The 18,800-nt window shown below is 43.6% G+C and overlaps 1 protein-coding gene across 1 annotated transcript in view; it reads right to left on the reverse strand.

Moving 5' to 3' along the window:
* Positions 1-18,800, reverse strand: part of TERT (telomerase reverse transcriptase) — a 1,470,615-nt gene that overhangs the window by 1,173,452 nt on the left and 278,363 nt on the right. The window contains exon 7 of the mRNA XM_044065146.1: positions 4,407-4,502. Within this exon, the coding sequence (XP_043921081.1) occupies positions 4,407-4,502 (96 nt within the window). The remainder of the gene's footprint in view (positions 1-4,406; positions 4,503-18,800) is intronic.

Raw genomic sequence — 18,800 nt, forward strand, 5'->3', positions numbered from 1 at the left:
CTCTTACATTCGGACATATAAAATTTTCTGGTTTAGAGTTTCCTTGCCTCCTGTAAAACCCTGAGCACGTCCTCAGAAAAGAGGTGTCTGAAAGGGATCAACACCCTATTACCCACAATGTCAGTTGCAGAGTGAATAAGTGGGGATGGATGAGAGACCCCTTGTCTTGTGTGAGGAGATCCAACTGATGAGGTAACGTGTGATGACTGCTCCTGGCCAGATACATTAACTGGGGGAACCAGTGCTGTCTCTGCTAAAAGAGAATAACTAGCAAGATTTTTGGGGAGTCCAGGTGAGTATTCTGAAGGACTCCTGGCAGTAGAGGAAGAGAAGGAAAGCATAAAGAAACCCTCCCTTCCCAGGAAAGGAAAAGGCATCCATCTTCTAGGCCAGATAGCATGGCACTCTAGAACAGAAGAGAAGAATCTGCCTGTTCAGAGGGAGGCAAAAAGATCTACCCGTAGAATACCCCACCAATGGACAATGTCCAGAAACATGTCTCTGTGAAGCATCCATTTGTCAGCCTGCGTTTTAGATCTGCTCAGACAGTCTACCACAAGACTGTGCTCTAAAGGAATGCACACTGCCTGAAGAGTTAACTCATAACTGAAAGCCACTTCCTAAGCCTGAAGCACCATCCTGTACAGAAGGATAAGATTTTGTGCTCCTCTATACCACACCACTACAGTGTTGTCTGTGTATACCTTCAAGGGGCCCAGACAGAACATGGGGTAAAAAGCCTGAAGGGCCAGAATAAGAGCCTCATCTCTTTGATGTTGATATGATCTGACTTTTGATGGGGAAGCCAAAGCCCCTGAACTTTCAGGTGACCAAGAGATGCCCCCCCCCCACTCCAAGGCATCGGTGAACAGCTCTTACAAGGGACTGAAGGCTGAAAGGGCCATCCTAGGTTGACAGCGAACTGTCGAATCCCACCATTCAAACTCCTTTTTTAGACAGGGAAGGAGAGGTACACTTAAATTCAGAGGGTGATGATGCTGTAGCCAAAATGACTTGCAGTTCCACTAAAGTTTCCGCATATGCAGTCTGGCAAGAGGAAGCATCAGAAGAGAAGAGGCCATGAATCCTAGATCCCAAAGAAACTCCCTGGCTGGCACGACAGTCAGAGAAAGGAGAGAATGACAGAAGGCTGTCAACGACAATACCTTTGGAGGTGGAACAGAGGCTAACTTTGGCACCATCTAAATCCTGCAACCCAGATACACATGATCCTGAAAGGAAGTCAGTACGGAATTTTGAAAGTTTGACAATAAACCCCAGACTTTGAAGAAGAGAGATGGTGAACTGCAGATCCTGCAGTAATTGTCTGGGATAAGGCACCAGAAGGCAACAGGTAGTCTAGATAAAGAAAAAGTCATTTTGTTTGTACCCTTGGGGGCAGCAGAGATGCCAAAGGGCAAAGCAGAAAACTGAAAATGAGAGGAAGAGAAAGTGAATACAGATATGAAGGTAAGCATCTTTCAGATCCAAGGACACCAGAAATGCCTGGGGTAATAGAAGAGGAAACAGAGTTTGAACAGTAAGCATCTGAAAAGAAGGGATCTCGAGAAAGGTGCTGAGCCTGGAGAGATCCAAAATAGGTCATCAAGTGCCCTCCTTTCAAGGAACCAGGAACATCCTGGAATAAAAACCCCTTTCCACTTGGGAAGGGAGACAGGTTGAATGGCCCTTTGGTTCAACATGGATCCTAGAACCTCTGGGAAATGAGGAAGTTGCTATAGGGGAGGTTGAGAAATCCCAGAAAAAGGAGGGAGAGATTTCCATAACATGAAGTAACCCTGACAGAAAGAACCCAAGAGTCTGAAGTGATGAGACACCAATTTGGAAGACAATGGTAGATCCGAAGGGACAAAGGAACCTGGTCTAAAGGGGGGGGGCAAACTGTCAAACAGAAGCAGGCTTATTAGATAAAGGAGGCTTCTGGGCCACAGAAACCTCACAAGCCTTAGCAAAGGGGGCTCACCTCCCACTCTTTCTGCCCTTGGAGGCCTGGAGGGGTTGCCTGTGAACAAAAGCAGACCTAGAAGGATAATTCCTCTGGAACTTAAGGATAGGAGAGACAAAAATATGTTTAAGGTCTTAGAAGAAAGGCTTTGCCTTTTCTTGAAGAGACTAAACATGTCAGCAGAGGTAATCCCAAAAGGATGTGTATTATCCAAAGTAGCATCCAACAAGTTGGCCTTAATGTCCTCAGGAAGAGACTGGAGACAAAGCCAAGAATAACCCTCATGATGGACCCAAAAGCCACAGCCCTAGAAAAGGCATCAGTAGCATCATAGCTACACTTAATGCAGTGGTGAGCCACTTCAGAAGCAGATCCTAAAAAAGATAAAGCAGAGGATTTGCCATTAGAATCAGGGAGGGCAGAGATAAACTGACAAGCTTGAGCAATCAAGGCCAGACCACACCTGGTTATGTGGATCTGGTAATTAATAGTTCTAAAGGCCAAAGTAGAAGCAGTGTATACTTTCTTGCCAATCCTCTCCATTGCCCTGCTATCATTATCAGAAGGCAAAAGTAAGAGGGCAAAAGCTTAGGTTTGTCATAAGAGACTGACACCACAGCAGGATCAGCAGAAGGACATTTAAATAAAAAGAGACAATCCTCAGGAACATTTTAGAACCTATCAGGTTTCTAAGGAGCAGGAGGCTGAGAATCAGGAGACTTGGAAGCAGCAGTGAAAGTATCTAACAAGGTAGCCAACACAGGAGGAACTGCTGATGGTTTAGGAGTATCCACATAAAGCAAATTATAATAACTTCTCTGAAAACGAGACACTTGAGAAGAGTCCCACTTAAAAATTCCATCATTCTTGCAACTGTGCTCCTCAAAGGATAATTCCTCGAAAGGAGACTCGGGGTTAAAAGACTCCACTTTATTAGAACCATAAGACAAAGTTGAAGGCATCCGTGAAGAATAAGACAAAGACCCTCACGAGACTCTGAATCCTCATCTGAGGAATCTGGTTCCCTAAACCATTTAGAAGGGGTAGAGATCCAAGAAGGATCAGGTACTGAAACCCCTTGAGGAGGCATCATGGGCTATTAAGGCAGAGAACAAGACCGAATAAACCCTTGCCATTTCCTAGAGGATCCATGGGACAGAATGAAACATGCTTCAGTTTTTGTCTTTTCTTAGAAGGGGCACCAGCCCTAACAAATACAAAAAGTTCCGACCCTTAGCGAGATTCGAGAAGAGAACCCAGAACTTCCACCTTGACCAATATCTGTGGAATCCCTCTAGGAACCTCCGAGATAATCAACCACAGTTCCTCCTCGATGTCTGGAGCAGATGCCTGCAAAGTCTCAGAGGATGTGCAAAAAGACAGATCCATGGCAGCCTCCAGCAGGATCACAGCAAAAGAATCTGATGTAAACACTGAACAACCTACAGAGCAATTACCTGCTTCTACAGGGACATCCAGTGGAGGATGGACAGCTAAAGAATATGGCTGAGACTTCTTGGCCTTCTTCTTATCTAGCGGGAGTATCTCAGGGTTAAAGGATTCCACCATGGTACCTTGGGCTGACTGTCTAAGCCATTGGTTTTCAAGACAAATGGCCAGGGAAGACAAATGACTTCTGAGTGTGCTAGGCACAAATGCCTTACAGATACTACAAGAGGTATGGTCGTGGGAAGTGCCCAAACAAAAAAAGACATTGATACTTTCTCCTCTTGGATGACATGAACTCTAGGTAGTGATATAAAATACAAGACCAAGAAAGTAAAGCAAAAAATAAATGCAGTGTCTTTCGGCTTTCCCGGTTAGGGGTCGCCACAGCGGAACTCCGGTCCGCTAATGATTGGTAGTTGATTTTTACATGTCGAGTTACCAGCCCTGACACACAACCTTCAACGAAGGTACGCCCATTCACACATGTCTCCACTCAGAAGACGCTCTAGCTGAGAATCGAACCGGACAGCATCTTACTGTGAGGCGACATCGCTACCGCAGCACCACCACCGCGGTCTAAAGCAAAAAAATAAATAAATAAAAATAACTCCAACAGGGAACTTATCTGGTGCTGCTAAATATTTACTACAACACAAAGCGTCCAAACCAATTAGCAAACAAGGCCTTCAAAATGGCAGCAAAAACAGAGACCTGATATGAGGTCTTACTATTAAGCCACAGTGCCAATGTATAATGTCATGATATGCAAGATCATGTGGACATCTATTCTAAGTGCAGGAATTTCCAAAATAGTGATGGGTTCTGACTGAAGGAGCAAATAAACTCAGCCGCAGGTCTCACCACAGAAGGTCCTCAGTCTTAAATAATAGTTTTCATCTACATGTATTTTACCTAAAATCAGAAGTTTACACATTGTTAGGACTAAACAAAGAAAAGTAAAGCCGACAGAAACACCAACATGCAACTATACCTGTTCTATGAAAATGGAACTCTGCAAAGAGGCAGACTGCTGTAGATTTGACACAAATTGCTTCATGCCAGGCAAAAAGTCTATCATTGTGGAAACCTGTGTGACACAAAAAGTAAACATTTCAGTTTTAATTCAGAAAAGAAAATAAGTTCCCTGACTTATCAGTAAAGCACAATAATTTACATGCAGAAAAACATTTTACACACTAAATTATGATAGCAAAGTGTTAAACGTGGATGCAAAACTCTGTTACTCAACTGAGAAGCTGTCATGCTTGGAGCTAGTTTTCTTCACGCTACCTTTTTTTTTATTTTAGCTAAAGTTATTTGCATCCATTTACGTCAACAGCTATCGTAATGAAGTTGCATACTTTTAAATGAGTCTCACTTTCAGCACTGCACCTGAAGATATCAAAGTCTTGACTAAAATAAAGAAAAAACTAGCAAGTTGGTTTAAAATATGCTGCAGCACAGCAGGTCATGTAACTCTTAGGAGACATAGCAGATGTATGGTTCTCTTGAGAATAAATGTGCAAAAACTAAACTGACAATAAACATATTTATTTGTATTTGGCATTAGAAGTCATTGTTTTATTTAAGGTCATACACACAGGAATGATCCATGGTGACACTTGAAGAAGCCTGCAGGGGAAGGCAAAGACAATGAAAATCTTTCCATCTTCCATCTCATTACAGGTTGTCACTCAGAAAATGACTGATCCTGTTGGTGAACTAATTAAGATACAGCAAAAAAGTGGCAAATGATACAGAACAGGTCTTAATTCCAAACTCTTAAAAAACACACAAGAGGCAAAGGTCTGAATAAATTAAATCTTCGTTAGATCACTTGGTACTACTTGTTAATAACACACAGCTTACTATTTGAACATAATACTGACTCAGCTCTACTTTATATAAAACTACATTACTGGACAGAAAGATGATCTGCCAATGGACAATTTAATATCGAAAGTTTTACAAATGCTACATGCTGCTAGACAGCAGAACACTTAGAAGATGGAAATAACTACTGACTCCAATAGTGAAAGCTGGCCACAAATTGCCATGGATGCAATACTATTCAAACCTAGTCTGACAATGGACACATGTCTATGAATGGAGAGAGAAAAAAGTTGGTAAAACAAGTAAACTACAAAGGTTAAGAATGCTCACATCTCCAGATAAAGATATGACGTAAGACCTGCACTGATGAAACAGTGGGATAAAGCCCTGACTATGACCACTGCAACTCGAGTTTGATTCACAGCTTGGGTGTCTGGCAGCATAGGCAGGAGGGGGGGGGGCATATTGCCAGGTGCATTTTGGTAGAGATGGGAGAAAAATGCAGGATGCCTGATGCAGAGCAGCTCCACCCATGAGAGTGAGCAGGTGCAAGGTAGTAAAGCTAAAAGAAAAATGATCAAACTACCCCTAATGGCTGCCCTTATGATGGCCCCTCTTGGTAAATGCTCACCCCCCCAGTGATGGGGGAAATGAAAAGGCAGACTGGCCAACAAGGTGCTGATGACCAACCACCAGTGGGCACAAAGTGGTGCAAAAAAAAAAAAAAGATAAACATATGGGGCAAAAACCAACACTTTCATCATTACCACAAATGTCTTATGCCAACTTAGTTAGAAAAAATGGAGAGCTTGGTCAAAGAAAAACTACACAACGAAATCTGATTATTCAAAAATGTGCACAGTGAGTGGACACAGCAATCACCATGCACATTATAAATCAAGCATTAGCAGCAATAGCAAGTATGGTCATCATCACAGCCACATACCCCTTGACGTACAAAGAAAGAAAACACAATACTCTGCTGCTCGTTTAGGCATCAAATTCCACTTTAAACCTAAACTTCACCAACAGGGTTCTACTTTTAAATGGCTTTCAAGGACTTGTAATAAGGAGGAGAATTAACACAAATGTAATCACCAAATAAGATGCTCTGTGATAAAGTCCTCTTTTCAGCTGGTGTAAAACTGAGACATTCCATCATGCTATTTTCAGTTCTGCATTTTTCCCCTTCAGCTCCGAAGTAAGAAATTTCAGCTACTGCTGACAATGTATTCTGTGCCATCATACAGCAAACATGGACAGTATACATAGTCTCCTGTGCCCAACAGTTCACCTCAAATATCTAATGACCATAAAATGTACAGATAAAGGATGAAAACAAAGAGCCACAGACATTGCTTAAAAGAATAAAACTAAGGCCCAGGCAATCTGAAATGGATTAGCGTTTCAGACATCTGAGGCACTGGCAGGGAGTGAGGACAGAGAAAGGTGTTTGAAAATGATACTCCCTAATGAGAGATGATGTGGGGGGGGGGGGGGGGGCAATGAAAGAAAAGAAAAACAAATAATATGTAAGGATATATAAATAAGTGCCCCCAAAAGTATTAAAATCATAACTGTGAACTTCAGAACCGTGGGAATTTAAGCATAAACTGGGTGACTGTAAACTATCTGTGGGCCTGGTGTATCTCAGGTATTCCTCCTAGTCTGAGGTACAACGATCTCAGAGTTAGTATAAAGAAGTAGCAGTGGGTGTGGGGTGTACAACCCCCATATTACGGGGGGAGAGCGCAAGGGAGGACTTAAAAGGTTTAACAGTGAGTTTCAAAATTTGTCATTATTGTTAAATAATACTTCTGTTACACAGAGAACTTCAGCAGGAGTTACTGGATAGAGAGGCCGTCCAGAGCTAGGAGGAGTGCAGTAAAGTAATTAACTCCCACCAATGAGGAGGGTCTCACTGATCAACTAACATAATGGATACCTAGCACTGGGAGTCTCCTCAGCGGATGCACTACTGTGAAGACTTCAAAGCAGTATAAAGATCTTACACGGAAGCAGGATATCATGAATAGTCAAAAGGAGGAAGGCAAAGTCTGAATCTTCTAAACCTGAGGTAACAATGAATGCTTGACTCTAGCAAAGTCCAAGCAATAAAACTTGTTGAAGGTGTGAATTGATGACCAATTGGTTGTGACATAAATAAAGCAGGTACATTTTTGAAGGAGACACAAAAAAGTATCCACGCCCCAGGTGGGATGGCCTATGTCCACAGCCTTTTTTCCATCTGGTAGTGAGCCAATGGATGCAAAGCACAATACAGCAGGCAATCCCTCTTGGAAATTGTTTGCTTATCTATTGCCAACTCATCTGAAAGAAAAGGGATAAACCCTATTACTTCCTCTGAAACTACAGAACTTACTTTGGCCAGAGTGTCTGTGTGTGTGTGTCTGTGTGTGTCTCCATTGTGTGAATTGTCCTTACTTCCCTGGTTTCTACTCCAGGAAAGAAAATAGAGATACAGAGACTTTTTAAGGAGAATTATTGCATCACTTTTAGGATAAAACATGCACTGGTCTAAAGGGCATCCATAACTTGGGAAAGACCAAATAGGATTCCCAACAAATAATGGCCTAAAGCACCAAGTTAGTGGAAGCAAAGGTTGTAGTAATCAAGGAAAGCATCTGCCAGGAGAGAAACTTAAAGCTCACTCTTCCTTACAAGCTTAAACAGAGATTACACAAATCTATCATGAAATTCAAGCCCCTTCTTCAAAAGGAGATGAAATACAGAACTCAGTTCAGAAAGCACAGGGGAACTCATTGCCTGCATTACATCCCTAGTACTAGCATTCAAGCAGCATTAATGAAATGTACTTCCTATACTGTGGTGCACTAACTGTAAGGTGACCTTCAGGTCTCCCTTGAAAAGACGTCATTAGCCTAGTAAGACTAACCAGTCAACAAACTATGAAAAAATAAATAAATATTCCATGCCTTTAAATGTGATCACTATAATGAATGATATTCAGTTAACTAATTTGCGATGAAGTTAAAGGCATCATGTGTAATGGTTTCGAGACTGCTGGGCAAATGAAAGTGGCATTGTCAAAGTACTGCATCAGAGAATAATGTCTGGAAGATGTATGAAGATTGTTAATAAACATATTAAACAGATGGGGGCAAGGATGTAGCCTTGTGGGACCCCAGTGTTCGCTGGAAGGAAAGGAAAGACAGTCAAGAGTCATTTAACAGACTGGCATAGATAAAGTAGATATCTAATACACCAGTTAAGAGTATAGTTGGATAGACATAAGACAGCCATTTTTAAAAGTAGTTTGGGATGGGAGTCAGTATCAAAAGTTTTAGAGATGTCTAGAGACTAATTTAGAAGTTATGTACCTACCATAACGTTCCATGTTAGTTGTCTTCTTCTCACCTTCTTTCTTGCTGGATGGGTTCGGAGCCAATCCTCAGCTCCGACTCGGCCACTCTAAAAGCTCAAGAGCTAGTTCTACCGGCTCGAGGCTCCCCTATATCCCACAATGCTAGGCGGTAACTCCTCAGATCTCGTTTGAAAGCTAAGCCCAGCAAATAAAATCCAAAAGGAACAAAAGAAAAACTCCTCTAGGTCTGTCCTGGCTAGGGGGAAGGAGGGTGGGACGCAAGAAAGAAGGCGAGAAGACGACAACTAACATGGAACGTTATGGTAGGTACATAACTTCTAAATGTTAAGTTGTCTATCTCGCCTTCATTCTTGCTGGATGGGACCGCGTCCCTAGCACCTTGTCCCGGGTGGCCAAAAGGAACAGACTCTTGAATACAGTGGAACCAAAGTTGGCTCTGTCTCTAGAAGCCAAATCCAACTTATAATGAGAAATGAAGGTATGGGGAGAAGCCCAAGTAGCTGCAGAACAAATCGAATCAATAGGCAGCCTATCTTGGAAAGCTATAGAAGTGGCTAAAGCTCTAGTTGAATGAGCCCTGGGTTTGGATCGCAACTGTTGATGTCTGATCTCATACACAAGGGTAATCAACAAAGTAAGCCATCTGGAGAGAGATACTTTAGAAACTGGAAGGCCCATTCTACCTTCTGCATAAGAAACAAACAGTTGATCAGACTTCCTGAATTGTTTGGTCCTGTCTAAATAGTACCTAAGTTGGCGATGGACATCTAAACAGTGTAACTTTTGTTCTGACCTATTAGAATAATTAGGGAAGAAGACAGGAAGCTCAATGGTTTGATTCAAATTTGCCAGTGAAGCCACCTTGGGCAAAAAAGATGGGTTAGTACGTAAGGACACCCTATCCTTATGAAACACAAGATAAGGGGGTCGACTACACAGAGCATGGAGTTCAGAGACTCTTCTAGCTGAAGTGATAGCTACTAAAAAGAGTGTTTTCCAAGATAGTAACTTTGTTGAACATGAAGCTGCAGGTTCAAAGGGGGAAAGAATTAAGGAAGCCAGAACCAAGTTGAGATCCCATTGAGGAGGAGGATCCCTGATTGGTGGTTTGAGGAGAAAAACTCCCTTTAAAAAGGCTTTGCAGAGTTTGTGAGACATAATGGAGGACTCTGAGACTCCAACATGAAAGTTCTATATTGCTGCCAATTGAACTCTGATGGTAGACGGAGACGAACCTGAGTGGAAAAGTTCGGCTAGAAAGTCTAGAACTGATTGAATGGAAGCAGTGAAAGGATCTATATTCTTTGACTGCGCCCAATAGGAAAAACATTTCCACTTGTTATGATAAATCTTCCCAGTGGAAGATTTATGAGAGGCTATCAAAATATCTCTAACTGAGCAAGATATCAGAGGAAGCCTGGCTAGAGTTGGAATTGGAGGAACCACGCTGTGAGGTTCAGAGAAGGAAGGGAGTGGTGCAACTGACCCGACTGATGGGTCAAGAGGTCTGGAACTGGGTCCAGATGCCAAGGTTGCTCCAACAGATAACGGTGGAGAAACGGGAACCAAACCTGTCGAGGCCAGTAAGGGGCAATAAGGATCATGGAAGCTTTCTGAGCAATGGCTTTCTGTATTAGCTGAGATATCAGTGGGAAGGGAGGAAAGCCATACAGAAGTCCGCGGGGCCAATCGTGTACTAGAGCGTCTCTGCTGGGGTGGCCTGGTTGGGGAAAGAGGGTGAAAAAATCGTCGCACTTGCTGTTTTGGGGAGTAGCGAAAAGGTCGCAGCAAGGCCGGCCCCACTTTCGAAAAACTTTCTCCAACACTGAATTCTTCAGAGACCACTCGTGAGGCATGAGAATAGCTCTGCTCAATTTGTCTGCAATCACATTGGACTTCCTGGGAATGTGCGTTGCTAACAGAAACCGCTGAGAAGAAATCGCCCATTGCCACAGTCTGAGTGCCTCTCGACATAGGGGGTAAGATCTGGTTCTGCCTTGTTTGTTGATGTACCACACTACAGACATGTTGTCTGTCTGAATTGCTATAGTTCCCTTGGGAAGAGAGTCTTGTAAGGCTTGCAACGCTAGAAGCACTGCTCTCATCTCTAGGACATTTATGTGCAAGTGGCACTCAAAAGGTTGCCACATGCCTTGGACTGTCCTGCCCTGGTAATGCCCCCCCACCCAATCAGGGAGGCGTCCGTTGTCACTGTAGCAACCGGAGAGGAGGGGACGAAAGGTCTCCCTAGGTGGAGCTGGGGAGATGTGATCCACCAAGAGAGATGATTCTTGCACGATTGAGTTATCCGAATAGGATGGGACATTGGAAGTCGTTGGAAAGACCATTGTGTGAAAAGCATCCATTGTAAAATTCTCATATGGAAGCGAGCTAATGGTAGAAGAGGGATGGCCGCCGCCATAATCCCTAAGACTTTCAGGATCAATCTGGCTTTGACTTTGTTGCTCTGCAAGACAAGAGAGACCTGTCTGTGTATGTCTGCTATTCTCTGCTCTGTGAGTCTGGCTGACATGTTGACTGTGTCTAGATTTGCGCCTATAAAGGTAATAACATAACAAGGCGACAAGACAGACTTTTCGTAATTTATTGAAATGCCTAGTGCCTGACATGTGTGGAAGGTATAGTCTCTGGCGAGAAGCAAAACATGCTTGGTGGGGGCTGTAAGGAGCCAGTCGTCTAAATAAGGAAACACCTGGAATCCTTGTCATCTCAGGTGAGAGGCTACCACTGCCATGCATTTGGTAAACACTCGGGGGGCTGTAGTGAGACCAAAGGGCAGGGCTCTGAATTGGAAATGACTGGTTCCCAGCCTGAAGCGGAGGAATCTCCTGGAGCGTCGACTCATCCTGATGTGATAGTACGCATCCTGGAGATCTATTGAGCACATCCAGTTGTCCCGCCCCAAAAGGGGTAGAATGGACTGCAGCGTGACCATCCGGAACTTTGTTTTCTTGACAAACTTGTTCAAGTTGCTGAGATCCAAAATGGGTCTCCAGTCCCCTGTTTTCTTTGGAACCAAAAAGAATTTGGAGTAGATTCGGATCCTGTTTGGTCTGCTGGAACTGGTTGAATGGCTCTTTTTGTGAGCAACTTTGAAATTTCTAATGCTGCTTGCTCCCTTTGACTGGGTGGAACGTCTGGAAGGGATTTTTTGGATTGCTTCGGAATGAAAAGGAATGGGATTCTGTAGCCTTCGGAAATGATAGACTGTACCCACTTGTCTTGAGTTAGGGATAGCCAGGCTTCTGGGTACAGCGATAATCTTCCCCCGACTGCCTCCGAAGGTGGACAGTCGGGCAACACCTCAGGGATGCTGAAAGGGCTTGTCGGAAAAGGATTCTCAACTGCCCTGATTTTGCGGGCCCCCTCTGCCTCTAGGACGGCGTCTACCATTATTGTTCCCCCCTCTGCCTCTAGAGGGAAATCGACTCTGTGCGTCAGGCAAATCTCCCTGAGATTGTTTGCGGAACCACATCTTTCCCCCCTTCTGGCCTTTGGGGTAAGGCCTAAAAGGAGTAGAAAAACGGACTCCGACGGCAGAGAGAGAGTTTTGCCATCAGTCTCGCACCTAGTCAGGGTTTCCTTCACTTGAGGACCAAAGAGGGATGATCCATCAAAGGGGAAATTAGTGAAGGACGCCTTGAAAGGGTCCGCAAAGTTGCATAGCCGCATCCAGGCATGCCGACGCAAGGCTACACCTGTACCTGCCGCTCTACTTGCTCCATCCGCCGCATATGAAAGGAGGCGCATGGAGGAGTTAGTTACAGAATTAAGGGTTGCCAGCTGAGAGTTCATTCTATCCTGAAAACCTGCAGCTGTTGGGTCCTTTAACATTTCACTCGCTTCCTTGAGCAGATCCCTCTGAAGACGAGTGAAATGGCACAGGTAATTCAGGGATCGCATGGTAAAAGTCGCTGATGAGAACATCCGCTTCCCGTACCTGTCCATCGACCTAGACTCCTTGTTAGGAGGATAAACAGGCACCGAAGGATCAGCTAACTCCTTCTTGGTGGCCGCAGCAACCACCATAGCATCAACAGAGACGCCCTTGGTTAAAAATTCTTTGTCCTTGGGGGCAGTGATGAATTTTGATGGTCTCCTGGGGGTGGGTTCCACTGAATCAGGAGCCGCCCAGGCCTTCTTTGCCACCACTTGCATAAGGGGGTCAAAGGGAGGGGACACCCAGGAGGTGGAAGGGCGAGAGCCAAACGCCTCAAGATACACTGATTCATCCTCTGAAGGGTTGAGGGCTGGCCAATTCCCCCTCTGTTTTAGGATTTCGAGGATGTCTGCAAAGGAGACATCTTCAGAGGGGGAACGAGGGGAACCTTCAGAATCCTCTAAATCAGTGTCAGAGGTGACAGACTCAGGGGAGTCAATGTGCTTCCTCTTGCACTGCCTCTTCCTAGGGGGCTCTCCTACCGGGTCAGGAGAGGCCTCAGAAGAGGAGGAGATCCCCACTGGGGAAACTTGAGGAGCTGGCTCTCTGCGGTCGGGGATGAGAGAGTGAGCAGAAATCATCGGAGGCACCGTGGAGGGAGGGGCAGAAGGAGCCGACTGTGGAGTTGAACCTGGTTCTAACACGCTCCTCATGACCTCGAAGGCACCCCTGTCAGGCAGAGCCGGAGGTCTCCGCTCCGAAAAGCTGAAAACCTCCCCTGGCACCGACAGTGATGGCTCCGAGGCTGATGTCGGAGCCGAACTCACCAGCGCCAAAGCACCGAGAGGGAAAGCGGGGTCGGACAAGGGTCCGATGCCACTCGCCCCCTCGGAGCCGACGAGGGAAGTCCGACACCGAGATTCTTCCAAGGAAGACATCGGAGCAGACGAAGGCACCGAAGACAAAGGTATCGGTTCCGACGCCACCACAGTCTCGGGTCCGAGCCGCCCCGGCTCCGAACTCAAAAGAGTCAGAGGAGGAACATTTTGAGTAATGGGAATAGTCCTCGACTGTTGAGTCAGACTTTGAAGCATCTGCGCTAGTGCCTCGGACTTAAGAAGTCGACTCACTACTCTCTGAAGGTCATGATCCGATAGTCTGGAAGACCTAGAGGAGTGAGATCTATGGCTCCGTTCAGACAGCAAAGGTGATGCTGGAGCCGAATGAACGGAGCCGATAGATGGAGATCGGGACCTTTTCCTAGATGTCGGTTCCGACAACTTGATCGGAGCCGACTCAGTTATGTCTTCCTCAGCATCGGCCGGAGCCAAGGAAATAGTAGGGGCATGTGTTCGAGATTCATCGGCTCCGGCCAGAGCTGATGTTCGAACAGCCTTAGGACCCCCAGAACATGGCTCAGATACTGGAGCCGAAGGTCTGGAAGGCTTGGAGGGTTTCCCCGAGGACTGAGTCGAGGGACCCTCAGGCTTCAATAAGCCTCTTAGTATGTTTATTTTTTCGCTCCTGCAGGACTCTAGGGCTGAAGCCATGGCAAACAGCACATGAGTCCTGCAGGTGCAAAGGCCCCAGGCAGTATACACAAGAAGTGTGACCGTCTGTCAGAGACATCTTCTGACAGCACGAGTCACACTTCTTGAAGCCTGAGACCTTCGATTCTTTGGACATGTCCAAGGAAGAGTCCAAGTGTAACCAAAAGCACACACACACCGATTACACTTGTAAAAATTTAAATTTAAAATTAACTTATAAATTAAATCCCTACAAACACAGTCACTCCAACTATTAATGAAGGGAGGGACTGGGCCTAAAGCCCAAGGGAATAAAATTAGGAAATTTAGGAGGAAAAACTGGAAAAAACTGACTATAAAGGGGAGTAAACTATTTAACTATTAAAACTATGAAGAAAACACTAACTTAAAAGGGGTCTATCTAGAGATGAAACTAAGTATTTCAACTAACCTGGCGAGCCGGTTGAAAAAGCACCTCGATCGCGTAGCGGCAAACGAGATCTGAGGAGTTACCGCCTAGCATTGTGGGATATAGGGGAGCCTCGAGCCAGTAGAACTAGCTCTCAAGCTTTTAGAGTGGCCAAGTCGGAGCCGAGGATCGGCTCCGAACCCATCCAGCAAGAATGAAGGCGAGATAGACAACTTAACATTTATTGTTATCCCTGGCCTTAATGATGCTGTCTAAGTAGGATCTACAGGCAGTTGTTATACGTGCTGGTCAGAAGCCATGCTGTGTTGGAGTGAATAGGTTTTTGTGGAGTAAGTACTGTAGCAGTTGTTTGTGGATGCATTTTTCCAATGTTTTAGAGAGAGAGAGGGGACAATAAAGTAATAGGTCTAAAGTTTATAATTTTAGTAGCGTTACCTTCTTTATGTACTGGTGTGATACATGACTTTTTCATAAGGAAGGAACATAAGATTTTTGAATGGAACAATTAATCAGAAGACAGATTGAGTATGCAATTGTGGAGGAGGCTAACTTCAGGTATTCTGAAAGTTGCCAATAAAGATGGAACATGGTTTAAGTTTGCTTAATAGATGTTTTATGTAGGAGGCAGAAATAGGTTATAGGGAGAAAGTGGGGCTATTGTAGTTTGGATGGTTTACTGAGTTGGAGTGGGAGATAAAGAAACTGCTAGTAAGAATAGCTGCAGTCTAAGAAGTGGGAGATTAATTTGACATCAGTAGCTAAGGGAGAGAGTTTTGGGCAATGGCTTAGAGTATTAAGTATGCCAGGGTGTAAGATTATATTTACTGGGTACCAGAATTTTTTAGAATTATGTTTTAAGTTAAGTTGAGGATGCAAGTAATACTGCTTTCTGTCAATGTTTGCCTGTTTTTTTTTTTTTGGCTAGGTTTCAAAAAGTTTGTAGTTTTGTAGGTGTGCTGTTATTTTGTTTCTGTGCCATTCTCTCCAGGATGCATCTATTTTTTCATAAAAGCTTTGTTAGCATGGGATAACCAGGGTGTCCATCTGGTCTTGACTCCTCCTTTTAGGGGCTAGGCTACTTACACTGTGTCAAGGAAGCACTTGTTGAATCTAACAACAGCTTCATCTAGTGGTGATGTGTGGAGGGAATACCAATTAAGAGATTTAAGAATATTGTTAAAGTTCTCTGGGCCAAAACTGGTAAGGTTGTGGGATTCTTTACATTGCTGCTATTTTGTGTGGTGGGTAATTAGTCTATAGACACAGCTGGGATGATGGTCACTGAGGGAATAAGGGAGAGGTCCTGTTGAGGAGTGGAGATTAGGGTTTGATACCAGGATCCAATTTTGGGTTGAGCCAGTACTGACATATGTGTTGTACTGAGTAGAAAAGGTTATAAGTGAAGTAAAATCCAGATTGCTTAATACTAGCAGAAGGGCAGTCACCTATAAGGGTTTGCCAGTCTGTGTTAACATTGATACAAATAATGGTTTCATAAGGTATGTTAGTGGATATTCTATGTAGGGTGTCCTCTAGAGTAGGTATGCTGTTTCTTGGAGAGATGTAAATAGAGGTTATGTAGGAGGCAGAAATAGGTTATAGGGAGAAAGTGGGGCTATTGTAGTTTGGATGGTTTACTGAGTTGGAGTGGGAGATAAAGAAACTGCTAGTAAGAATAGCTGCAGTCTAAGAAGTGGGAGATTAATTTGACATCAGTAGCTAAGGGAGAGAGTTTTGGGCAATGGCTTAGAGTATTAAGTATGCCAGGGTGTAAGATTATATTTACTGGGTACCAGAATTTTTTAGAATTATGTTTTAAGTTAAGTTGAGGATGCAAGTAATACTGCTTTCTGTCAATGTTTGCCTGTTTTTTTTTTTTTGGCTAGGTTTCAAAAAGTTTGTAGTTTTGTAGGTGTGCTGTTATTTTGTTTCTGTGCCATTCTTTCCAGGATGCATCTATTTTTTCATAAAAGCTTTGTTAGCATGGGATAACCAGGGTGTCCATCTGGTCTTGACTCCTCCTTTTAGGGGCTAGGCTACTTACACTGTGTCAAGGAAGCACTTGTTGAATCTAACAACAGCTTCATCTAGTGGTGATGTGTGGAGGGAATACCAATTAAGAGATTTAAGAATATTGTTAAAGTTCTCTGGGCCAAAACTGGTAAGGTTGTGGGATTCTTTACATTGCTGCTATTTTGTGTGGTGGGTAATTAGTCTATAGACACAGCTGGGATGATGGTCACTGAGGGAATAAGGGAGAGGTCCTGTTGAGGAGTGGAGATTAGGGTTTGATACCAGGATCCAATTTTGGGTTGAGCCAGTACTGACATATTTGTTGTACTGAGTAGAAAAGGTTATAAGTGAAGTAAAATCCAGATTGCTTAATACTAGCAGAAGGGCAGTCACCTATAAGGGTTTGCCAGTCTGTGTTAACATTGATACAAATAATGGTTTCATAAGGTATGTTAGTGGATATTCTATGTAGGGTGTCCTCTAGAGTAGGTATGCTGTTTCTTGGAGAGATGTAAATAGAGGTTATGCATAGCTTTTTGTGTTGTTGAATTTAAGCTGAGAGATACGTTTCAGTGTTGTGAAATTCTGATGGACTAACAAGGAAGGGAAGAGAAAGTGAGAGTTAGAAAAGAGAACAGCTACCCGTGCTTTTTATACTATTGTCAGAGGGAAGGATAGTGTAAACTGTGGGAAGAATTTCAGTATTGTTTATATTAGGGTTAGATATGTTTTTCTGTATGTTGTTACATTTGAGGAGTACCAAGTGATCCAGGAGTGAAATTTAGATACTTTAACATACTGCGGATATATATAGAAGCACTTTTTAGATATTTTGAAGGTAGTAGTGTAATCATGGAGATGTTGTGGGTGGATGGTGTGGCTGTGGTAAATGGTCCTTGATAAGACTGTATAAAGCCACGTGATATTTTTAAGTATTTGGGTAGGGATGGGAATTTTGATTTGTATAGGTAGGGACAGGAATATAGCAGTCCATGCTTTCATACTGTGTGTGGTGATGTACTGAATAAGGACGATGCAATTATTATGGTGGATATATTGGTACGGTGGCACATTATACAGGCAAGCATGGGAGAGAGAGGAAGTTTGGTGGGACTGGGAGCAGACAGGATTTAATGTAGGAAAGCAATAACAGTACGAAGAAAGATGAGCTAAGCAGGAACATATCCATAGATTGGTAGATAGTTAAAGGTCACTCTCTTTGTTGATGCAATAGGGTATTGTAGTTGAAACTTATTTGCTGTAGTATGTGGGGGGGGGGGGGGCTAAAAATAATAAGATGGGAGACTGATGATGGAAGATATGCCAAAAGGGAGAGAAAAAGCTAGGAAGGGAAACCAAAGGAGATATGGATAGAAGAGAAAACCCCTTGGTCAGCAGGAGGGCAGCAGGAAAAAAAAAGGGGGTCAAGAGGGAGGGACCAAATACTGCAACAATGAGAAATATGACATCTGCTGTTAAGGTAAGATCTTATACAACTGTACTATGTCCTTCCTTATCACTGTTGAGGTATTCTTTACTCCTGTGAGAGTATAAAAGCTACTGTAAAGTATTTAAGGAGGAAGGCAAAGAAGAGTGCTCCACAAATCAATGAATATCCCTGGCAAATCCTGCCCTGGCCCTGGAAATGACATCCAACTTATGACCGTTCGTAAAAGAGTGGACAGAAAACTAAATAGCAGCTTCTAAGATGGATCTGATATCCACACCATTAAAAAAGCACCAGGAGAGGCTACGGCTCTGGTAGAATGAGCAGAACAGAAGAGGAATACTGCTTGCCATGAAAAGTATAACAAAAAGGAAGTGGGCTTAGAGATCCACAAGGAGATGGCTTCATAAGACACTGCGAAAACCAATTTCCTGGCAAAATAGGAAACAAAAAGTTGCTCAGATTTTTCTGATACATTTTGTCTTATCCAAGTAATATCTGAGCTGTGTATGTAAATCTGAGGTGTGCAGTATCTTCTCAGTAGGAGACTGTGGTGAAGGAAAAAAGGAAGGAAGATGAATAAACTGATTCAAGGACAGTTCATTAATCAACTTAAGCATAAAAGGATTAATATGAAGAGATACCTTGCCTTTGTGAAAAGGAGGAGTCACCATGTAGTTCAGAGACTCTCTTGGCAAAATTAAGAACCACCAGCAATACAGTCTTCCAAGTACAATGCTGCAGGGAAGACTAAAAGACAGGCTCAAAAGGGGACTGAGTCAAATTTTCAACAACAAATTTAAGGTCCCAGGACAAATTGGCTTTCTTAGCAGCCTGATATGAAGGATGCATTTTAGTTGTTGTT

The sequence above is a fragment of the Protopterus annectens genome, chromosome 3.part0 (genome assembly GCF_019279795.1).
Source record: "Protopterus annectens isolate FY-2018-M chromosome 3.part0, PAN1.0, whole genome shotgun sequence".
Lineage (NCBI taxonomy): Eukaryota > Metazoa > Chordata > Ceratodontiformes > Protopteridae > Protopterus > Protopterus annectens.